This window comes from Fundulus heteroclitus, chromosome 21, assembly GCF_011125445.2.
Source record: "Fundulus heteroclitus isolate FHET01 chromosome 21, MU-UCD_Fhet_4.1, whole genome shotgun sequence".
Classification (NCBI taxonomy): Eukaryota; Metazoa; Chordata; class Actinopteri; order Cyprinodontiformes; family Fundulidae; genus Fundulus; species Fundulus heteroclitus.
In genome coordinates, this window is record NC_046381.1 from 6,423,939 (window position 1) to 6,446,907 (window position 22,969).

The 22,969-nt window shown below is 42.5% G+C and overlaps 2 protein-coding genes across 5 annotated transcripts; one reads left to right on the forward strand and one right to left on the reverse strand.

The window, feature by feature from the left end:
* Nucleotides 1–1,459: 1,459 nt before the first annotated feature.
* ralaa (v-ral simian leukemia viral oncogene homolog Aa (ras related)) lies at nucleotides 1,460–9,353 on the reverse strand. The gene is made up of 5 exons (XM_012854205.3): nucleotides 9,133–9,353; nucleotides 6,157–6,378; nucleotides 5,861–6,069; nucleotides 4,678–4,852; nucleotides 1,460–4,583 (listed from the first exon to the last, which is right to left on the reverse strand). Exons 2-5 carry the CDS (start codon nucleotides 6,268–6,270, stop codon nucleotides 4,461–4,463), a joined length of 621 nt encoding a protein of 206 aa, XP_012709659.1. The 5' UTR covers nucleotides 6,271–6,378; nucleotides 9,133–9,353; the 3' UTR covers nucleotides 1,460–4,460.
* zgc:111976 (Med1 domain-containing protein) lies at nucleotides 8,592–21,910 on the forward strand. 4 transcript variants are annotated; one of them, XM_036125063.1, is made up of 16 exons: nucleotides 8,592–9,030; nucleotides 11,045–11,136; nucleotides 13,212–13,287; nucleotides 13,387–13,441; nucleotides 14,555–14,681; nucleotides 14,768–14,796; nucleotides 14,967–15,038; nucleotides 15,134–15,211; nucleotides 17,199–17,275; nucleotides 17,437–17,566; nucleotides 17,660–17,784; nucleotides 17,859–17,977; nucleotides 18,086–18,284; nucleotides 18,403–18,498; nucleotides 20,651–20,753; nucleotides 20,857–21,910. In XM_036125063.1, exons 2-16 carry the CDS (start codon nucleotides 11,047–11,049, stop codon nucleotides 21,170–21,172), a joined length of 1,692 nt encoding a protein of 563 aa, XP_035980956.1. In that variant the 5' UTR covers nucleotides 8,592–9,030; nucleotides 11,045–11,046; the 3' UTR covers nucleotides 21,173–21,910. The 4 variants fall into 4 exon arrangements, with proteins under 4 accessions (XP_035980956.1, XP_035980955.1, XP_021167203.2 ...); XM_036125062.1 differs by having other exon boundaries at nucleotides 8,595–9,030; nucleotides 17,359–17,566; XM_012854204.3 differs by having other exon boundaries at nucleotides 8,598–9,030; nucleotides 15,137–15,211; nucleotides 17,359–17,566.
* Nucleotides 21,911–22,969: the final 1,059 nt, after the last annotated feature.

Below are 22,969 nucleotides of genomic sequence, written 5' to 3' on the forward strand. Positions count from 1 at the left end.
GAAGCCGGTTCGCCTGTATTCTGATGCACCGGCTCCCCCCCAACATCTCGGGTCTGAGCCTCCGCCTGTCCGAGTCCAGCCCTCTCCTCTGTGTGCTTAGTGCTCGCCGTGCATCATTCCTATTCTTGGGTCAGGAAACACAACAGTGCCTTTTCTGTATTAACTCGGTGGGGTGAGGAATCGATGCTTTCGGATGGATGCTGTGTTTTCCAGAGCCGTAATCGGATCTCCACCGGGCCGCGGAGCTGAAGTGCTTCTGCTGCGCTTCGCCTTTTAAAAAGGTTAAAAGACACAGAGACGAGGCTTTTTGAAATGTTTCACATTCCCTCTCTGCCAATCTAACAAAGCCCTTTGCATAGACGCCACATACAGTTCTGGACAGAGGTTCAAGTGCATTTATCATCGGCATGAACGCCAATTAGATACTACAATGGCTGAATATGTGTAGACTGCTCCATTCAACACAGGGTCAGATAAATAAATCATATAAGCAGGCTTCAGTGTATTCATGCACCACTACATGTATTTAAATGTCCCTCATAGCTGGGTTGCAAAGAAATATATATATATATATTTTTAGTCGTTAATGTTTCAGCATCATTGAGTTTGGATATTGGCCACTCTTCTTCGTTTCCAGGTACAAGAAGGCTTTTCTCATAAACTGCCCATCTGGCTGCTAATTTGAGGTCAGCCTCCATCTTGAGTTTTACCCATTTGAACAGCGACTGACCCTGCCTCCCCGCCCCACTGCCACGCTTAGCAGTGCTCTCAGATTGGAAAGCGGAAACTTGACTCCTTAAAACGTTCTTTTTGTATTTGTGGTCAAATAATTCAGTCGTTGTGCCTTTTTTACTCACGTGCTGCTTAGAAAAAAATTCACAAATTCAAGTAGAGCTCAGGGTAAAATTCCCAGAAGCTGTATGTTTAAAAGGGCTGGGCGATACGGTTTGAAAATAAAATATCAGATTTTAATCATACCAAATCCGACGTATGGACCCACCTTTCCGTTTTACAAAAAGAAATTAAAGAAATGATTTGACAAACTTGCTTTTATTCCAAGCATTTGGTCTGGGAGTTGACATGAACGTGAAACATGATTGTAAAACAAGATGGTGTCCCTCGTCGTTGTAAACAATGAAAATATAACAAAGTGTTTGCTGCTAGTGGTTAAAGTCAGTGAACTTCAAACTATCTTAAAGAAAATAAGTAAATGAACAAATTAAAGTGCCTCATTACGGTAAAAAAAAATAAGTTTCCTCTTTACAATATTCTGACACCATATTTTCCTAAATATATATTCAGCATTTCATGTTATTCAATGAGTGCGTTGGCAAAATAAAAACCAGATTTTCCAAAAACGACAATGAAATCCATATAATCTGATCCAATCTGTATAATCTGATTGAATTTGACTTTGGAAAGTGCCTTGAGATGACATGTTTCATGAATTGGCACTATATAAATAAAATTTTATTGAAATGTTAAAAAAAATAAAAATTGTAAATTCGGAATAATCGATCAAATAGATTTATCGCCCAGCCCTGATGCTTAATAATCATTCCACTCTGCAAAGATGATGGCCTAAATCAGGGGTGTCCAAACTTTTTGGTACATGGGCCAAAATTGTCAAGTCAAAGGAACTCGAGGGCCAAAAAATTAACCTTTCTTTAAACCAGAAAAATTCTTTAAATGTTCTACCTGCTTCACAAAATATGATCGTTTTAATTAGTCAGATTTTTCGACGGAAATTAATGTGAAAATCATTGTAGATCCAGAATTTAAAAAAAAGGATTTTTTTATATTTTGTGATATTAAAAGATGGTCTTCCAGTTTGCAAATCATTCTGAATAATCAAATTTGACTCTTTTGTAATGTAAGTAAGTTATTTCCCTCTGGGATTATTAAAGTATGTCTGATTCTGATTTAACAATAATAAACTGAACTCTTTTTGGTCTCGCATTATAAGAACAGCATTTGGGTCAGTTGTTCTTTGAAAACATTTGCTGTAATTAGCCAGTTTTCATAATTGAATTCAAAGCAGATATGAATGCACCAAAGTCTGCATTTGAGTAATTAAATATCATTGGATAGATGTTACTATGAAATTAAAGAGGATTTCAAAAGAGTGTTTATTAAAAGAAGAGTCCTGCCCACGTACTTTGTTTTGTACGTAACATTTTCAAATGTAATATTTTAACTTTCCCGTAATAGGTTTGCCCTAATTAAAAACTAAATCAGCCACCTGGACCAAATCTTTCCTGAAATTCAGTTTGGAGAGGGGGGCATCCAAAATCAGCACAGGGGCCACAAATAGCCACACTTTGGGCATGCCTGGCTTAAATGCAACATTAAAAAATAAAAAAAATCCTTGCCTATGATGATTGTCCGTAACCCTCTGACCAGAACTGCATTTTCTCTCACATCAATAGTTCAAAACACGATCAGATTGGAAGTTTGCAACAACCTCTTAGTGGCTGTTTGGGGGGGGGGAACATATAAAAGAAATGTGTGGCTCAGTCTTATGAGCCAGGAATAAAGGGGTACAGGGCGCTACTTTTCTTGGAATATTTGATGAAGTGCAGCCGGTTCCTTTTTTACGCAACTCCAAACGTCAACTTTCCTCTCAAATCATCCAGTTTCCGAGAGCTGAACAAGGAACGCGTGAAGTTTTGGCCGAGATGCTACAGAGAAACCGCGCACAGGATGCAGCTGACAGAAAAAAAAAAAAAGAAAAAAAAAAAGTAGAACGTCAACGACTTCTATGCTCTGCAAAGCACTGGCAGTTTAGGATTACAGTTTGAGTACAGGGGGAGGGGGGGCGGGGGGGATTATTCACATTCACGACGGACAGAGAGGCAACAGTGACGCACTGCACAAGAATTACTAAAGCCCTCAGAACCGCTCGCTCCTTTTCACCAGTGAAACTGATTTGCTTCCACTGGTCTGCGCACCTCGTAGTGCTGACGTTTTACGTTCATTCACTGGAGTTAAACAAGTGGGCACTTATTTCAGGGCTCCTACACATTTTCTACTCTCCAGAGATTTTTTTCCCCACTCCCCCACATTAAAAAAAAAATGTCATGTTTTTATGGACACAGATCAGCATTTCCCAGATTATAAAGCGACAATCGTAAAAGAAGCTGCCAGGCCGCGGGAGCGATTGCGTGTTAAACTGCAGGACTGGTGTGCTTATTCAGTACCAGGAAAATGCAAAAAAACAACCAAATTCCAAGCATTGCGAGACTGTGTAGGAACCCTGTTTTTTTTGTATTTACTAGCAGTTTTCTTTGGCTGCTGACAGCAACGTTGTTTTTGGAACGAGGCAACATTTTAGAACTCAACCCTTGTTTTTCAGTCTGGTAAAACTATTCCACAAACAATACATTTAAACGAGAGCTAGTGTATTAGAAAGCTGCTAACTAAGAGCCACGGAGAAGTTCAGCTTGTCTGGAAGCAAAGTGTTTTAGTGATCGGAGCTGCGCGTAGTGTTATGGAATCACCTTTTTTTGAAATCAGAGCACCAGGGATTCCCTCAATCACAAAAAAAGGCAATGGAGTTCCTTTACGTCGGCGAGGTAAAACTCTTAAAAATGTTAGCGTTGAAGGGCGTTCAAGTGTGGCGAAAATCCCTCCGAGGATTTAGGGTAGCGATCGGTGTGCATTTTTATTTATTTTTTTTAAGAAGACAAAGCGACAGGAAAAAAACGAAGGAAATGTTCAAACCTAGTGCGCTTATTTTACAGTGCTTGACATGGAGGAGAGTTAAAAAAAAAAAACGAAGGAAAGTAGTGTTTAAAAGCATGTTATCGCACAAAAAAAATTAAAAACAAGTAGGAATGGCAACAAATCTGGGCTGCGGTTAATGCGCTAAAACCCTTTCCAGACTGACCCGTGTGAAGCGGACTCACTTGGCGGCGCTCGAACTCGGACGTGATGCTGCTGCCGAGTCCTGCCGAGCAAAGCCGGCGGACTCCATTCGCGGTTTGAAGGTTTCGACCTCGGCTCTGAAATGTTCCCGATCCTTCTCTTGTTAACCTCACACCCGTACGGCCGTCTGACGACAATGCCGACGCGCGTTACGCCTAAAAACGTTTTGGGGAGCTTTCGGGTGTGGGGGGTTGGGTGTCGCTTCTCGGCAGGCCTGAGGCCCCAAATGAAAAAAAAAAAAAAAACACCACTCTATTAAAACTCTGCCATGTGGTTTGAGAGTAAGAAAGAGAGATTAGATGAATCAGAAATGATTGGGAGTGTCAGCACGTAAAAAGTTAAAGAGCTAAAAATGGCGTATGAAGTGCCGCCTCACTACTTCCCCACCCCGACGCACCGCCAGGGGGGTCCCGGTTTTTTACCCCCCCCTCACCCAGGAACAGAAAGTCACGGTCAGGTCTGGGCACTAAAAGAAATGCAAAAGTCTGAGAAATGTACATGTACACCAGCAGCTAGCCTGCTCTCCTTCGCCACTATAAAATGCAGCATCTCTCGCGGATTCTCTTAGCCAGACTTTTACTTTTCTTCTTCCCGTTCTTCTCTTTGCTGTCCTCCATCTTTCTCGCTCGGATCTCTCTCATCAGGTCGAAGAAGACCTGGAACGAAACAGAAAAAAAAAAAAGAAACAACCTCAAAAGCGACGTCCTAAACGGCGGGCTCCTTTAACCGGGAGGCGGGGGGGAGACGAACCTTATCCACGTTGGCACGGGTCTTGGCAGAAGTCTCCACGTAGCACACCCCCCACTGCTCGGCCCGCGCCTTGGCCTCGTCCGCGCTGACCTGCCGCCGGTCGTCCAGGTCCGACTTGTTGCCGACCAGCAGGAAGGGCACGTTCTCGTCCTCCTTCACCCGCAGGATCTGCTCCCTGCAAGTCGGCCGTGGAGGTGGGGGGCACAAGTTAGCAAAACGCCACGAGGCTAGTCACACTAAAAGCACCTTATGGAAATAACAACCTTTAAAGCGGGTATTACGCATCCTTTTCATCAAGCCGCCATTTCTGCACAAAATACGGTTTATTTTCAGTCCGATTTAATATTCCAGTCTCAAAAACGTCGTGTTTTTAAATCAGTTCTAAGCAGAATATCATCATAATAATCAGAAATAAAGGCTGGAAAACAGCAGTCTGTGTAATTTCACTTAGTGAACCGAGCTACAAAAATAAACAAACCTTTCAATAATATTCTAAATTATGGAGATCCCCCGTGAACTTATGTGGAAAACTAATCACGCACCGACGGCCTGCACAGGTAACGGGAATTGTGTGATTTGTAGTTCGACTGCAAAGGGAGATCTCTGCTGTAGCAGGAATAAATTCATTCATGAGAAACTTCAGCAACATTTTCCGTCTCACATAAAAAAAAGCACTGAAGCCACTAGAAGCGGATCAGTGTTTCTATTGGCTGGTTTCTTTTTTTCCTATTCGTGTTGGACCTCCTTTTCTTTATTTTTTTTTCTATCCTCAGCTTCATTGGTGGACTTATTTGCTTTGGTTTCTCTGTAATGACTTCTATCTGAGCGGCCCCGTTCAGACCCAAATTGTGCGGCTGATTCTAGTTTCTAATAATAAATGTGCCTTTGCCCATGTGTGCGCTTACACTAAACATAATGATGCATCAGCCCTACGCCGCTAACGGCGAATCGTTAAGGGTGTTTTGTTATTTTTTAGCGACGTAACGACAGATGCTGCTGCAATTGATCTTAAATGAGTGTCCTCGCAGAAAAGTAGTCTGGGCCATTTCTATGAGCTTCTGTTTGTTTTCATTTGGAGATTACATGCAGAAACAATGCTCCCGTTAAACTAAAGCACAGATTTCTGTTTGAAGAGAGGATGGCCGGTTAAAAAAAAAAAAAAAGCAGAGACGTTTTCTGGCACCTGAAGTCTACCGTCGCTGCAAAGGACTCCAGCTCTGTGATGGAAAAGACGCAGAGGAAGCCCTCGCCACTGCGGAAGTAGTTGTCCCGGATGGCGGCGTAGTCCTCTTGGCCGGCTGTGTCGAGGATGTCTATCTGCACCTCCTCTCCGTCCAGCACCACTTTCTTCCTGTAGCTGTCTGCTTTGGTGGGCTCGTAGTCTTCAACGAACTAGAAAGGAAAAAAAAAACGGTACATTTGGCCATTTCTGGCTGTGAAGAAACGTGCGAATGCCAGCGGGACGGCGGCGGCGCTCACCTCGTCGTACATGAACTGGAGGGTGAGGGCCGACTTCCCCACGCCTCCGCTGCCCACCATGATCACTTTGTGGAGGGCCAGGGAGTTCTGTCCTTTGGGCTTCGCGGCGGCCATGGCTCGGCGTGGACGGGGGGTGAAAGGTCAAGGTTGGGCGGGCGGCGGGATCGTGCGGCGAAGGCTGTGAAGGGATTCCAGGCGCGACAAAGCGCAGAGCGATAATTCCTGTCGAGAAAAAAAGATTGCAACATTAAAGACGTCGCATCATTTCTTTAATTCTTGTTGCATTGACAAAGAGCAATTTAAATATATCTGATTGCTGGTATGAATGGCTCCTTTAGAAGCTTTATCATGAAATTAAGAGTAAAAAAACGACAACAACCAGGCTCTAATTGCCGGTATATTTGTATTTCTTTCTGTTTGCAGTAAATTTATATTCTGGAAACTTTCCCTTTTTGTTGCTCCCTTTAAAAAAAAAAAAAAAAAAAAAAAAAAAAAGAAAAAAAACCTTGCTGTACTTTTGATTGGGATGTTATGCAACAGACCAACTTGAAGCAGAGCAGGATCATTAAGCGGCAGTCGAAAACAAACATACGTTTTTTTGAACTTTAAATCTCACAAACAGAAACCTGAAAGCGTTTTGTGCGCCCGTGCTCGTTCACGCACGCCTCCGCCGCCTTCGCTCCATAAACCGAAAGGCTTCCCCCATTTCTCTTTCGGGAAACGGTTCAGGCTCAGTGGGGTTGGCTGGAAAGAGACTGTGAACGTGGGTCTTCAGGTCTTACCAGGGATTCTGAAATTAATCCGGGGCTGCGCTTTGCCCCCGGGGGCCCGGTTTCAGTCTGACCCGCCCCGTTGTAGCCGTCAAGCTGGAAGGCGAACCTCAGCCCCACGTTCAAATCTACTGCAGCCTCAAACAACCAATAGGTTTGATTTCTACCTCAATACTCACCTCCATGCAGGTGATCACAACATCTCCCCTGATTGCAAAGGGGTGGCCCAGTTTCAGGTTAATTGGCATGTTATCTTAGCCAGAACAAGGCCTTTTTGGGCAATAAAGCTTGGATCTTCACACTACTACATTTTGAATTGAGAAAGCTTTCTGGATGGGAAGCGAAACGTCTTCAAACTTCGCAAAAACACACCCAGTTTTTTTTTTTTTTGTACTTTTTTGGAACAGTGTTGGTATTCTGCGTGTAGGCCAACCAGTTAACGCCACGACGGACGTTTGCCGTGTCCCGCGGCAGACTGCAAGCGGGTCTTCCATCTGGTCGTCATTCAATCATTGGCTCGTTCTTTCCTCACCGTTCTCCCATTAAAAAAAAGAAAAAAAAAGGACAGATCGGTAGAGTCCGATCAACAGATCCTTCCCGGCTTTGCCGAGCATCTCTGCTGCTCCTCCAGAGTTGCCGTGGACGTCTGAACTGCTCCTCTAATCGCTCCTCCTGTCAATCTGGACGCGCGGCCACGCCTCAGTAGGTCTGCTGCCCGCTCCATTTCTCGGACGGCGGCTTGAACAGAGCTTAGCGAGGCCTTCAGACCTACGGACCAAATCACACGCAGGTGGAAGCCATTCACCAATCAGCCGGCTTCTGACCAGCCACTGGATCTTATTCAGGGGTTATAAGAACAAGAAGCACAACGCGTTTCACTAATACGCCCAACTCTTTGACGGTCTATCACATAAAAAAACACCCGACGCGTGTTCAAAAAGACCGAGGGGTATGGACGCTCTTTAAAAAGGCCACGGTGATCTGATGAAACGACAACCAGCTGGTCCTGGTGAAAGCAACGCAGTCAGTGCAGAGTAAAGAGTCACTGAATGCAAAAGAGTCTCTTCATGCAAACAAGGACGGAGCCGAAAAAGCAAAAGGGAAGCAACTGCAGTCTGATTTACGAGGCCTCGGGTAGAGACACGTTAAAAAGGTACACAAAATTATACACAAATCTCAAGTAAAACTGAACCAATTAGGACGGACGGAGGTAAAAAAACAAACAAAAAAAATAAGAGAGAAATCACACAACCGCCCGGACACATACCAGAATTAAAACAGCGACCTGCACCACTGTTTCACATAAATTAAATAAAACATTAAAAGGTCAAGACAGTTCATTTTAGCAACATTTTGCAACTTAAAGTTGCTTTTTATTCTAGGGAACATCCGGTGGTCTTTTCCGAGTCTTCAACCATCAGGGGTCAAAGCTATCCTGCGGTCAGGATTAACCCACGGAGACCAGAGAAGGGAAGCAGGACATCCAGAGGCCCACTCCCACCACAGGCCAAGCAGGATTCAACCTGGGACCTCTGCCAACCCTTCATTAGACAAATTAACAAGAAGCTAATTTAGCAAAGTCAGCTGTCAGTGAAAAAAAACAACAAAAAAAAGCAAAAAAAAAAACACAACGATCCGGCACTTTTATATGAGGCTCCCCTGCTATTTACTTTCATTAAAATAAAAATCTGGCACATGGGCTTTAACTGTGATCGTCTGGTAAAGAGTTTGGGGAGGCACTTCTGCCAGAATGACCCCGATCTAAACCAGCAGGAAAGAAATGAGCAACCCAACGCGTAAGAGGTTGACACAATCCGCTCAGCAGGTGCTTTAAGTCGCAGTTTACGTCCTGGGGTGGAGGCTGGAAATCCCGAGCCTGCGGGGGGGCTGTGGATGGAAGGCGGGCGACGTGGCCGGGCGACCGACAACAAGCCCTCAGGTGGAACCGCGTCAGCTGGCGTTCAATCAGCAGCTGGCGGGGATCCGGTGGAACGAGGCGGCTTTAAAAGCCCGACCTTGACCGTCCAGACGCCCGGCAACAGATGCTGGCCCCGGCGATAGCAGCAGGAGGAGCAGGAGGAGAAAGAGGAGCTAGCAGCAAACGGTCGGTACCACAGCAGCTAATCACAACTAACACACTTAGGCGACAAATAAATGCATAAAAAAATAGGGAGAAAGCGGCCGAGGCGGTTAAAACACGACGTACCGGTGGGTTAAATGGTTTCCCCCCTCGGGCGGAACGATAGACGGCAGCTGAGCGAGAGGAGGTAAACATAAAAGCAGTCTGCTGGCTGGCTGCGCCTGTTAGCTCATGTTAGCTCCGCGGCTAACTCCGGGGACTCGGGCGGTAGCAGCGGAGCGGACTGGCTGCTGCTGCTGAAGCCGACGTCCTCCTGTGGGCTTGGCTCCGGCGGACAACGCCCGCCCGCCGGGGACGCTCACGCAGCGCCTCCTTTTTTTTTTTTTTTTCATTTTTTTTTTTCATTTTTTTTTTATTAGTTTAAACTGATTTAATAATAATAATAATAATAATAATAATAATAATAATAATAATAATAATAATAATAATAATAATAATAATAATAATAATTTCTTGAAGCCTAAATGTACAGACTAGCGGTAAAACTCGAGATTAAATTGGCTAATCTGTATAGGGAAATTTTTCAGAGGCAGACGACCACTGAAACAGTCTGATGTACTGAAAATGGTGTTTTCCTGATCGGAATGTTTGTATACTAAAAAAATTATTATATTTTAAAGCATGTCAATTAATAACAATGTAGTTGTAGTACTCGAGTTTGAGACTCGAATTCGAGTCCGAGTCATTTGCTAAATTTAGAGACTCGTGACTTGACTTGGACTTGAGCACTGGTGACTGGAACTTGGACTCGGACTCCTACATTCAGATCATTCTGACTCGGAAATTGAGAAAAAGACTCAACTTTTTTTTTAATATCATTAGGCTATAATTTTAATGTCATTAGAATATTATTTGGTGTATGATTTTAATATCTAAAATATTAGTGCAATGTGGTGGAGTGTGGATTTTTTTTTTTTTTTGTTTAAAAACATGTAGGCTATGCTTACTTTAGTGCGGAACTTGGATTCGACTTGATCAATAAGTACTTGACTCGGATGAGTAGTGGACTTGACTCGGACTCGACTCAGATTTTTTTAATGACTTGGAGTTGACTCGGACTTGAACACTGGAGACTCAAACCTGGACTCGGACTTAAGGCACAGTGACTTGACTAGTAGTAGTAGTAGTAGTAGTAGTAGTAGTAGTAGTAGTAGTAGTAGTAGTAGTAGTAGTAGTAGTAGTAGTAGTTTACTTTTTTTATTATAATTATCAGAAATTTGTGAACTGAAAAGTGCAGCCGAGCGGAGTAGACTTCAAGAGCTCCTGGAACCCAAACCAAGGTGAGAGTGGCTCAGCTGGTATAGGCGGCTGCACTGCCAATGCACAAATCCACCTGTCTGCTGGACTTCCTGACAAGCTCGTGAGAACAAATAAGTCAGCCTACAACAGAGGTGTCCAAAATGCCGCCTGGGGACCATATGTGGGCCCTTGACTGGTTTTGTGTTGCCCGTAAATCTGTATTCAAGAATGATGCAGACTTGCAGGTGGCGGCTGCAAATAGACGTTATTGCTGTGTATAATAAAATCTTCTAACAGTGGAACATTTTTGCTACAACACAAAGTGTTTTGTCTTTTAAATAAACAAGCTTTTTGCATTCATAGTAAATAGAACCACAACTACTCAATTACTTTTACCCAAATGCAGACTTTGGCGAACCGACGCCTGGTTTTTAAATGGTTTGTTAGGCTTGGCTAAAGACTTGTTTTTATTTTTTTTCTCCCCCACTAGAGCCGAAAAGAATTTGCATTTTGTCACATTTCCTTTTAATACGGCAAAAGTGCAAAACCATTTTAAAGCTTTGCATTGGCTAGGATTCATTTATCTCTTGCTCCAAAAAAGCAGGGAGAGGGTTTCCTGCTGTAAAAGCCAGACACACACCTCTTTAGCCTTAGCTTCTACAGTAACCGTCTACTGCTATGTCAAGTGTGTTAAATTTGCCACAGATTGACACTCCCCTCCCTTTTGTGTCCTTTTTAGCAATGAATGGAAACACCAGAATTTCGAACTTGCGCTGCAAGTTTGCAGAGAAGAGTTGGAATGACACATTCCAACTTGTCCGAAGATGCATGGTAAGACGGTTTACGGTTAAAGCAAACCTTTTTTGTTCTTCAATCACGTGCTCCTTTCAAAGGGAGGAAAGAAAATCCTCGTTTATAGTTCTGTTGAGTCAGCTTGGGATGGGCTCTTTAAGAATATAAAGTGATGAATCAGGAGCTGGTGTGTGGTGATGCACTCCTATTAGATCACCCATAGTGGGATACTTGAGGCTTTGTTTTGATCCTCAGACTGTGCTTCTAATCTTTAGCCTCACGTACCGGCTACATAAGAATTGTAAGGTTGTGTAAAAAGCCTTTAAAATAGACTAACCTTTTTTATTACAGAAGCATAATCTCACGCTTAAATGCATATATTCAGTAAACAAAATTGCCAAGGCCACAGTTGGCACCCTGAACTGTCTCTATTTTTTTTTTTTTGTGTGTTTTACTTTTGGTTTGTCAAAAAGTCAAGGAACCTTTAATTAGTATCCCGTAACTCTCTGTTGCACTGGAGTATGAACTGACCTGACACAGGGGCTTACCTTCAATGTAACAAAGACAAGAGAACATGCCATATAAGCAAAAATGGTTGTGTGTGTGTTGGTGATTACAACAAATGGTCACAACAAAACAGTTTCTGTCAATGCGTCTGCAGATCTAAAGTCAGAGATCTGAGTAGGACGTTTAAGACAACTAGAACTTAGAGAAATGAGGACAACAAACAAAATAAGGAAGGTGGTAATGGAAATAATGATTAAAAATGGTCCAAACTTCTCTATTGTGGCAGAGAAAACCCTCTTCTTCTTATAACAACTGCCACTATCCTTCTGTCGAGCGTGTTTATAACGGACTACATCTCGGTGTGGCCAGCTGGGAGCACATCAGCAGATGAAATGACTTTGCGGAGGGTCACAAACGCAGCACGGACGATCATAAGATGCCCTCTGCCTTCGCTGGAGGAGAGTGTCAATTTCAGATGCGTCACGAAAAACCTCAGAAAAAAAGGGCTTCTTCCCACCCACACCTCCGTCGGATCAGACTGAACCCTTCGGACAAGCATTATGTCATATATTGGCAAAGCTGTTCTACTGTGATGCTATTGATGAGAGGAATTATAGGACAGTTTTCTTTTCTTCCTCCCATCACTAATGTCTTTTTTTTGGATCAGATGACTTGGTTGGATATTGTTGGCAACAAACACAGGAGGGTCTAACATAAGCGGAGGTGTATGATGCTGTGGGACTACTTACCATTTAAAGGAAGGACATCTTTGAACTAACTTGATAAAGATCTGGTGGACTCTACCAGAAAACAGGAAACGGATCATCACAGGGTCGTTAAACCAAGTAAAAATCCAAACTACATGGTCAGGCGACACAGAAATGGTTCATCAGACAAATGTATAACCTTGTCTTGTGGCCATCTCAGCCCCCTGATTTGAACATGTAAAAAACTCAAAAGTGTGGAAGAGCATGATAGACAACTTGCAAAGAGGCTTAGTTAAACATGCCTTTCTCTGTATGGGCCAACAATGTCATAGAAAAGGTTAAAGGACAAAACGGTGCTATACAAAATGTTCCTTTTCATGTGAAGTGAGCAATTCTAATCTGCGGTCCAATGTCTTAGTGCATCTTTATATTTTAACTGTGCAAAGCCAGCGTGCGTGCAGACACTCTGGGAGTGGAAGCGGTTTAGTTTTCTTTAGATTATTCACGGGTGGAGGTCCAGAGAAGATAATGCTGGAGGATTTATTTAGAGTGGAGCTTGGCAGTGGTCGGTCTCTCGAGTCTGGCAAAGGCAGTCTTGATTGCTCGGTGGTCTAAAGTCATGTGTGGTCCAAAGGGACAACGCAGCTGGGCCCAGTTAGACAATGTCCCGACGGCTACGATCGTGATGAAATTAGATTCCTGAAGCAACGGAGGGCGCTGCATATCTGCCCTGTTGTTTGAAACGGTGTGGAAGGGATCCTCGGTGTCAATATTTCGCTTGCCGTGGTGTCATGCAGCGCGTGTTCGTTGACGGGATGGGCGGCCGGCGCCCAAGGCTGTTGACACAAGCCTCACAACAGGTCCTTTGTTGGGTTTTCCCTCCCCTTTGCCCCACAATAGGAGAAATCCAGGGATGAATCCAAACCTTGTGAGCCGCTTGGAAGAAGTTTGGAGAGGCTCCAGGAAGTGCTTCTGGGTAAACTCGTATTCCAATGAATTTAGTTGAATTTGTCCTGGTGACATAATGTTTTATTGTGTGTGTGTTTTTTTTTTTTTTTTCGTTTTTTTTTCGCAGCACCCTCTATGAGCAAAATGAAATGCCGACTGGAGATGATCGCCAAACAACAAGGGTAAACGGCTGTCATGTGTTTTTAGATGTGTTGTGCCTCTCAAAAGATGTTTCATATGACCCTCGAACGTCTTTAAGTTCTGTAACATCACAATCAGAGAATATGAATGAATCAAAACTGGTTTGTCGTGCACACTCTACCATCCCATGCCATCTTTATTTATAAAGCGCTTAAAAAAAAACAGCCAACAGCTAAAACAAAGTGATTTACATTGCTGCAAGCTAAAACACAGCCATTAATAAATAAAATAAAAATACAATGCTTAAAAGAAATGATAAAATCAATTTAAAAATGAAAACTGGTGAATTTGAGTTTCTACCTTCTGGTGGAAGATTTCAACTGTAGCCCAGGATCTAACTTCAAAATTTAATTTTTCTTAAACCGTACAAGCGACCCACTTTGAAATCCGAATACTGGTGTTTGATGACGGTGTTCAGATTGCTTTTTTATTTTATTTATTTTTAGGTGTTTTCCTCTGTTTACCAAATCTCCCTTTTTTTTTGTGGAGACGAAATGAAAAGCTGAAAGTATTTTTTTTTTTTTTTTTTTTAAAGATTGTCAAAGACCTACCCAAATTAGCACAGGGCTCAGTCCACCATCCAAAAGAAAGTAGCCAAGACATCCAAAAGTATCTGCGGATGGAGATTCAAACGTCCAACAGGTCAGGTGGGAGAATTTGACAGGACAACTACTGGTCATAAATTCCACAAAAAGCCATGAGGTTTATTTTTCTGAGTTTGCAAACATGCCGAAGATATTCTGGTCATATGAGAGAAACTGAGCCATTTTGGCCTAGAAGCAAAATGCTAACCCTGCCTGTCGCTCTGAATGCGCTCTCCCTGCTGTGACACAGAGTTGACAGCGTTATGAACAGTAAAAGTTAACTACAGGGCAATCCTAGAAGAAAATCTGTTAGAGGCCGCCTGAATTGAGACCTTGGCAGTTTGAGTGCTAATGCATAAAACGACTATGAAGTTTGTGGTTGTCGCATAACTGACTTTTTTCCCCCTACACTCCCCAAAATTCTAAGTGTAATTGTAAACAAGTATTCATATCCTGCATCTATCTCTCCTTCTGTTGGTTCGTAATTTGCGGTGTTTCTTGTTGTTTTAGGATGGGTTTTCACTTTACTGACGCCACCTGCTACCTGACGGCTGACTTGTTTTACCTGGAGGTGTTGCTGCTGCCATCTGGTGAGGTGCAGGAAGTGAAGGTGGCCCCACACGGAGAACACCCTGTTGTAAGCAGACTCTTTCCCATCTGCCAGTCTGAAGCTCTCCTCCTTTCTGAATTCTCTTCGCTAATGAGCTAAAAATCACCTTGCAGCCCAGCGATTCCCTCTTGCATCTACTCAGGTAAGGGATGACGTGGTGAATTTACCTTTCCTGACGTCTCCTCTGCACAAAACGGGCATTTTGTTTCCGACAACTGCGGAAGATGGCGAGAAAACTATTTAGGCTGTTATATGGACAGTTAATTTTCTTTTAATTGCTAAATGTTCTCCTTTTGTCGGGATATTTTAAAGGTCTGATAACTTTGCTGATTTCTCCGTGAGGTTGGCAGAGCTGTTTGCCCGATATGATATCCCTGGAGACAAGTAGGTTCCCCTCGGATCTTAAAAAAAAAAAAAAAAAAAAAAAAGTGAATCAAAAATGTCTGAGTCTGGTACCATTTGGCCTTTCTTGTGATCAACAGTGAAACCAAATCCAAACTGTTAACGTCACTGAAATCCCTTTGGAAAGACCTTCAGCAACTATCAGAGATGCAAAAGTAAGTAACAACACAGAAATGAACCTTAGTAAATACTTAGTAGCAATGTTCAAACAATAAATGACACTGCTCTTTAGTTATTGCTACCCCAAGAAAAACAATGGGGGGGAAAGCAAGTGAAAAACATTTATTTTACTACTTCACATTAACAAGGCTCTCAGGGACTTTGGAGGCAAAACGAGCCCACAGCTTTTCCACATTATTAGTGGGCATGAGCAGCTTTTCCCCATTTTCATGGTTTGTTTCAAACCAGATTCGTCTGTAGTGTCTTTTGTCTTAAATGTTGGTCTCTTCTAAACACACAGTCCAGAAACGGGGCAACCCTGGAGGTAGGTGTGGCGGTGGGTTCCTGGAGGCGCGTGCTGGACTGTGAAGAAGATTTTGGGGGGTGTGGAGTTGCAAAACGGGGAAGCACGATGAGAGTTGCATCATGCAGCTGGAAGGAGGGGCACAGCAAGGACGTAGTGCAGGGATGTTGAACTAATTTCTATATGGGGCCACTTTGGCATCATGAAGTCATTACAAGGGCCGGTTACACCTGTGTAGACGATACTTTTGATTTCGTAATTTTCACATAGAAATATAAAAAAAAAATCCCAGTAATATAAAAGTAGCACCTTAGACCCAGCTTATATAGTTTATCTGTAAGTTGATATTGGGGTGAGTTACACTTTAAATTCATCATTCTGCATCACTTCTCTTTTTTTTTTTTTTCTGGGTTGTTTTAATGTGTTGTGGGAATCACAACATCTAGTGGCAGGATGCTGTTACTACACAGTTTAAAAAGGCAACATTTGCTACAGGAGGCCCAGTTTTAGCCACTTTGTACACTATACAATATATGCCTCTATTTCATGACATGCCACAATATGCCTTTTTTTTTTTTTTTTGGCTCTTGAGGACCGGATATTTTGCCTTGATGGGCCAGATTTGGCCCACGGGCCTAGAGTTTAACATATGCGTCGAGCTAATAACAGCAAACTTAGCTTATTTAGACTGGGAGCTTGGTGCCAGGCTTGTAATACGGTGGGGGAAAACCTGCCTTTAACACGGTCAGAAGTCGGGATTGCAATGTGGCGACGGCCAGGAAAGCTGTTTTTGTTTGTACATCGTTAAACGCTGTAATTTACAAATGCAAAGGCAACTTTTAATTTGTTCGGTTCAGAATTCAAGCCGCTCCATATGGCAAGGATTTTAGATGAAAGTTAGCATGTTTTCATCACAGAGTACTGTTGATGCAAGGAGCTGTTATATCGGATCCGAAATTCAGCCTTAAAACATTTCTCCGATTATTATTTTTTTTTTTTTTCCGTGTGGGAAGTTCCAGTTCCACAGGCCTCCTTAACCAGCTAATATGTAGATGACCTCTAACGGTGGTTCTGGAGACTTGGTGACTCCGGCAGGTTCCTCTTGACCAACTGGATGTACTTAAGGCCTCATCCAGCCTGGTTTGTCACAACTCCTCTTGTTAAACATTTTCACTTTGCTCGGATTGCAGACATGGGTGCTTGGAGGCAAAAGGGTGTTTCTTTTTCCTGACTTGTGAAGATCAATGCGTTTCAGCCTCACCTGAACGTTGCTGTGTTTTCCCCATTTTGATGAATGGAAAGGAGAAACGGGCCTCATCACGTTTCATTTATACCACAGAGAAACAAAGTAATGGATTGCTCATTAAAGTTTTAGGGAGACTCGGTTAAAATACTATTGCAGTTGTTTTTGATGGATTTTTTTTTTTTGTTTGTTTTAACAGTTATTCCTTAACATGATATTTACCCAGCATCCTTTATAAATAAAGGTTACATTTTTTTCAATTAAGTAGCAATCTTATTGCTATTTCAATAAAACAATACATTTTGAGGGTTTTTGCAAAATTTTAGTAGGGCTGCCAATAACTATGATGGGTAATTATTGCTTAAGTTTTCCATGCTTTTGAACTAGTGAGTCTCTTCTTCTTAAGATTTTTTTTTTTTTTTTTCTTTTCTTTTAGTGAACCAAAGTGCTGTGAAACCCGGATGGATTTAATAAACAGTGGCAGAGTTGGCTTTTTAATGGCAGGAAAACAAGGTATGAGCTGAAACATCTGCAGTGATTCAGTCATGTGGATTTCCAGGCTCTGCTTTTATTTTCCTAATCTGTCTCACTTTCAGATTACCCTCTGTCTCTTTACTTCTATATCTCTCCAAACGATGGCCTGAAGAACTATGATTCAAACTCTGATTTTCTAGCATTTAAAGAACTGTCAGAGATCAAACCAGCTGTCCAGGAGGCCCAAGTTACAGTGGGTGCCAGCGCGTTGACCCACAAGCTCCAGACGACGTCTGTAATCCCACAGCCTCCTCGGCTGGATAATCAGGGGTCTGTACTTCGTTGTTTTAGCCTCTCATTCAGCCGGATACTGTGAAAGTCCCAGCTGCTGGTGTTGACAGTAAAACTGTGTCCCGGAGCCAGTTGTCCTGCATTTGTTGCCCTCGCTGAGGTGCCGACTGAGATGCTGCCCGCATGTTTCCTGCTCAGACTGAAGCCACCGATACCTGTGCTCTCCTCGTTTGTTGAGAGACTCGGACACATCACAGGTTAGGGAAATCATCCTTGTTTTGGGTTTTTGTTTGTTTCAAAGACACACACACTGATTCCGCTGTTTCTCTAGATGTGATGGTACCAGACTTTGGCCTCCAGTGGGCACCATTACCCAAGCTTGTGATGAAAGGGTCTGCAAGTGCAAGCAGCCAGTCCCATTCATTAGACAAACGGGAGATCTTTACGGTGGTATGCACATGCTCTCAGCTTTAATATCCTCACTGAAGAGGGTTTTTTTTGGCAATTAAAATTCCTATTGAATCCATGCTGACTGAGAACTGATGCTTGTCTGTCCAGCTCCTGGCTGACGGCGGGGTCCACGCTTATTTTCTCCCTGAATCTGCCTGGAATGTTCCCACCCAGAGGGCAGCTTTGATGGACAGCGTTCCCTTCACCCATCCGGCTCACGTCCCCGCCGTGCTGGAGCTGCTGCGTCACCAGTGTGCCGTTAACACCCTGCTGAGCAGCTGCTCGGATCCGCACAGCACCAGCCCAGGTGGGAGGATGGCCATGTTGTAGATTTATACCCGATATGGGGGGAGTGACGTTGTAAAGAAGGCTTACAGTGCTCTTTTTGTTTCTCTGCTTTATTTTTTTTTATCAATTCCCACCAGCTTCTGTTTGTGACCTGTACTTTGAAGTCCGTCCGGAGTCCTCAACCAGCCTTTCTGTGACCTTCCATCAACCCTGTGCTGACTCGCTGGCTGTTTGTGAGCATTTCAGGAACCATCTGGGGAAAAAAGCCAGCACACTTAGACGTTCAGTTGATTGATTCTTCACTTGTTAGTTTAAAAAAAAAAAAAAAAAAAAAAAAAAAGTATCTAAAGTATCTTTAAGATCAATATAGTTGCAAAAATAGTGTGAAAAATATTTGACTTTTATACCTTATCCCAAATCTTCTGGTTTTTGCAGGGTCCATATTTAATCTGTCCTGTTTAATAATTTCTATCATAAATTCATAGATGCCTGTATTTCTAGTGTAAATGCAAAGGAACAGTTATAGACGACTTTAAATTGATTTATTCAATTAAGCATTTTTCTTTTGCCTTTGTCTGTTATTACTGTACATTTAGTCTAAGGCCGTTTTATATTAGTGAGATATGAATTGTAATTGTTTGAATGAAAATGCTACTAAGATACTACAGGTTTAAAATGACTGACTTCTGACATTTAGAAATGAAAGGTTTACCGGTAGACAGGGTTTATGCATATTTCTCACATTTACAGATAAGTATAGAAAAACAAACTACACTAAGACATTAAACTGCACTAAATGATTTTGCATTGTAGGGTTAAGTAACTAAGTTCAAACTCTGTGACAAAAAAAAATAGCCTTTTTGTCACTTGTGGGGAAAATCTGTTTCTACAATGGTAATGAGCAAGAAGTGGTTGTGTGTGTGTGTTTTAGTAAACTGTTCAGATTTGTCTTAAACATACATAACAAACTGGCCTCACTTGAGTCAACTTACCCACTAGTCGATGGAAAGCTTTTTGCATCTCAAAACAATCCAATCCCACAGATTCCCCGCAAATAAAAGATGCAGTCCAATCTTGATAGCTGAATATATCTGCCAGGCCAATTTTTTTATATTTTTATTTTTTTTTAACTGGAAAAAGTAGTTCTAAGCCCTGGTGTTTTATAAGCTACTATGAGTAAACCACACAGGCAACGTCTTGTACTGTGGCAATTTTAGTCTTTAATCTTGGGTTCTTCTTATATTTACAAGGCTGATAAACATAAAAAATGCCTGTAAACACATTCCTTTCAGCTCTTGGGTTTGGTCAAAATGACTTGGTCATGGTCTCAACTAACAAACCCTTTTTCTTTGAATCTATTGAAATGAGTTCTGGTAAAGGGTGGAATAATGTAGTATTTTGGTATTTGACTGAAATGAAGTTCAAATGTCACAATGGTGACATGTATACACTGTTCTTGGAAGATTTTATTCCATGTATGTATGTGTATGTACAGTTAGCATAAATAACTTTAGCTGCAACCTTGATGTGAATTTTCTAGATTGTAAATCCTCCAACGCCTGCCAGCATTTCCAGGCCTAGCATGCTCGGTGGTAGATGGTGGTTGGGATTTTGATTGCATAGAACAAAGCAGCTTTGTGGTCTCCAGTTAGCCTTCCTGTCGCTGTTGAAGCTTGATCTCACTGCAATGTGTCTGCCGTTGCTTCCATGAGCGTTGTGCTGTTGTTGTGCTAACAATCTGACACAGCTTACAGAAAGGTGTCGGAGTGCAGTTTCAATAAGCACAACGTCAGGATGGAGGTTTTGACTTGGTCTCCAATGTCCCCAGATCTCAATCCAAACTCTGAGACGTAACGCACAGACAAGTCCGATGCTTGGAGGCCGACCTTGAAACTCGCAGGGCTGCTAACAACTATGTGTGGAATCCATGCATCGAAATGCCGGACTTGTTTTGGCCCCAACACACTATTAGATGTAGCGGCCATAATATTATGCCTGAGTGGTGCATCTCCAAAGAAGGTTTATGCAAGACTTGTATCCAATCCAGGAATGACACCAGTATTGAGTCCAAGACCAATGCTGTACTGGGTTTGTTTAATGTACACCAAAAGGTTGGTGGATTGAAAACTTTTTCAGACCAACATATATTGGTGCTGATGTGAAATTGGAGTTTTTTTTGCTTTGTTTTTTAAGATGACAAAAGTGCAGTTTAGTGGCAGCGTAGCCTAGCAGTCGGCTACAAACTTCTGTTTGTCCATACCAAGGTTGTTAAAGTAGTTCACTGCGAGTGAAACACGCGCTACATCTATGCCCTATAAGGGAACGTTATGACACCAATGGAAGTTGGGTTCAAATATGGACTCGTGCCTGCTTTTCTGTCAACAGTGCTAGTCGACGTGTCCAATCCCCGCTGCATCACCTGCAAATTGTTTGGAGCAGGGATGCCCGATCCAACACTGGACAAATATATCTCCACGGTAATGACGAGGTTAGTTTTGCACACCTTTTTTTTTTTGTAGAAAATAATCAATGTGCTCATTTGAAACATTGTTTTTAGTTTGATTTTGTTTTAACCCCCCCCCTTATCTCAGTTGTATGTCCATTCCTGCGACCATGAAGGCTTTGTACAGCAGGCTCGAGGAAATCACCGCCGCTCCGCTTTCCGCCAGCCACACCGCCGCCACAGAAGCTGAAAATGACCACTTAAGTCCTGTGATGGACGCCGATGGCCAGTTGCCTGCAGCCTCCCAAAGCGAAGCCACGCCAGAGCACAGCCATGTTCCTGGTTCAGCTTGCAGTGCCGTATCTGTGGCTCCATCTGAGCTTAGCCCCGAAATAAACGCCAGCGTGCTCCACAGCCCCTACCCAGGCGATCCTGTGGGCGTAATGGCAAACTGTCAGAGCTGATCCGAACACAAAAAAAAAAAAAAAAAGGTTTTAGCAGCTCTTTGCGTCACAGGTTATTGGACTTTTATTAAGAAACTGAGCACTGGGTAATAATTTGAGGTGCCGATGGTTGAATCTGTCTCACTGTGCATTCCAGTTTGGCAGAGATGGCTGCCTGTAAAGGTTTTTGAGGTCTGGGATTTGACCTCAAAAGGACACGAGCCCAGTTGCTGCCATGTGAGCCAATAAGACACGGTTTAAGAGTTTAGAATGGCTTGTACGAGCAAATGGATGTGACACTTTTAGCTTTTGGGGGGAAAAAAAATAAAATTGCAGAATAAAGAAACTGGTTTGGTTTAAGCACTTTTGAGGAAATAAAACTGGAAGAAATCACTTGAAGACAATCTTTCTTTCTATGGACTCCTGCAAGGACAAATGCAAAAATAGGATAAATGTCACTAGTCTGTGCATTAGAAGCAGGAATATTTAGAGTACTGCATGCAAAGCAGTATTTGCAATCTGTGTTTTTAAATTCTTTTTTTTTTTATGTATTCAGAATATTTGATCCAACTGTCAGCAACAGACAACTGTCTTTACGCGGTGCCTTTACTTCTGCATATCCAATGACCCGTATGACTGCTATTCATAGGAGCTTCCCAACATGTGGGGTTAGAATCGCTCTCTTCTTTCAGAGGAACTGTGTCCTTGAAATATTTGAGAGATTATGTGTGCTTTATTCTGAACGGCTGAGGGGGAAGAGAGAGAGAGAGAAAAAAAAAAAGTTCATGAAAGGAGCACATGGTGAATATGGTTTTAAAAGACTTTGTTCAGGTTCTGGCCAGACGTTTAGACTCATCGTGGACACAAATCTCCTGTTTGAGGATTTAATGGGTTTTATTTGAACAGTCCTGGTAGGCTTACGGAACAATTTACATGTTTTCAAACAAGAATTTAGGGCTATGATTTGACTTCTATTTCAAACTAGAAGTAAATTAAACATACAGGCCTGAATGCTTTTCCCCTTCACTTAGGTTTGGTCAAATTTTCCTTAGCAAGTGGAGGAAAAAGGGCACACACAATAAACATCTACCATAATTCAGTCTGGCTATTTGACTGCTCTTCAAGAAGGAAATGGAAGAATTCATTCAATTGGGCTGGTTTACCAGCATGGACCTCCGTTTTTATTTTATTTCTTCTTTACATGGCTCATCGCTTTTGATCATCGTTGAGTTTGATGCCCTTCCAGAAGCCTGTTATGTTAGTTCTGATGCATATTTGGGATTCTTGTTCAGGTGGTACATGAACTTTTCACACATGTGAAAGTTTTAACCATCGTGCTTGGGAGGTGCTCCTTCGTTATTCCAACCACTTTATGGAACACTAGCAGCAAAACGACACATGGTTTGTCCATGAAGGCTGCAAATTTCAGTCAAGCGATAATTTATTGACTTTGAAGACGGAGCTTCTTACTTGTTTCACAGCCTCTGAGTCTGGGTTTATATTTAAAATCTGCCTTTCTGTGAAGACTGGCTCTAGTTGTTCTTGAATAACCCACCAGCTTCTTTTCATCTGAGGTTGACCGTTTGGATCAGATGGTTGAAACTTGGATAAAAAAACCTTTTTATATTTCTTTACAGTGGACTGAAATGGAAGCCACCCCTTTTCCAACCCAACATTAGATGTCTATCTAATATCAAGCCCGGCGGTGGCAGCATGGTGATCTGTTTTGCTGCCAGTGTCACTCTTTATAGTGAAAGTCACACGTGTCCATGCATGGATCAAGGATGAACCAAGTTAGGGCTGCACACATGGATGACC

Coding starts and splice junctions, on each gene's coding strand:
- ralaa (XM_012854205.3), bottom strand. CDS start 6,270: ATGGCCGCCGCGAAGCCCAAAGGACAGAACTCCCTGGCCCTCCACAAA. Junction 6,070..6,156: donor TCCAGTTCATGTACGACGAG/GTGAGCGCCGCC, acceptor TTTCCTTTCTAG/TTCGTTGAAGACTACGAGCC. Junction 4,853..5,860: donor GCAGCGACGGTAGACTTCAG/GTGCCAGAAAAC, acceptor GCCGACTTGCAG/GGAGCAGATCCTGCGGGTGA.
- zgc:111976 (XM_036125062.1), top strand. CDS start 11,047: ATGAATGGAAACACCAGAATTTCGAACTTGCGCTGCAAGTTTGCAGAG. Junction 15,039..15,133: donor TATGATATCCCTGGAGACAA/GTAGGTTCCCCT, acceptor TCTTGTGATCAA/CAGTGAAACCAAATCCAAAC. Junction 15,212..17,198: donor CAACTATCAGAGATGCAAAA/GTAAGTAACAAC, acceptor CTTTTCTTTTAG/TGAACCAAAGTGCTGTGAAA.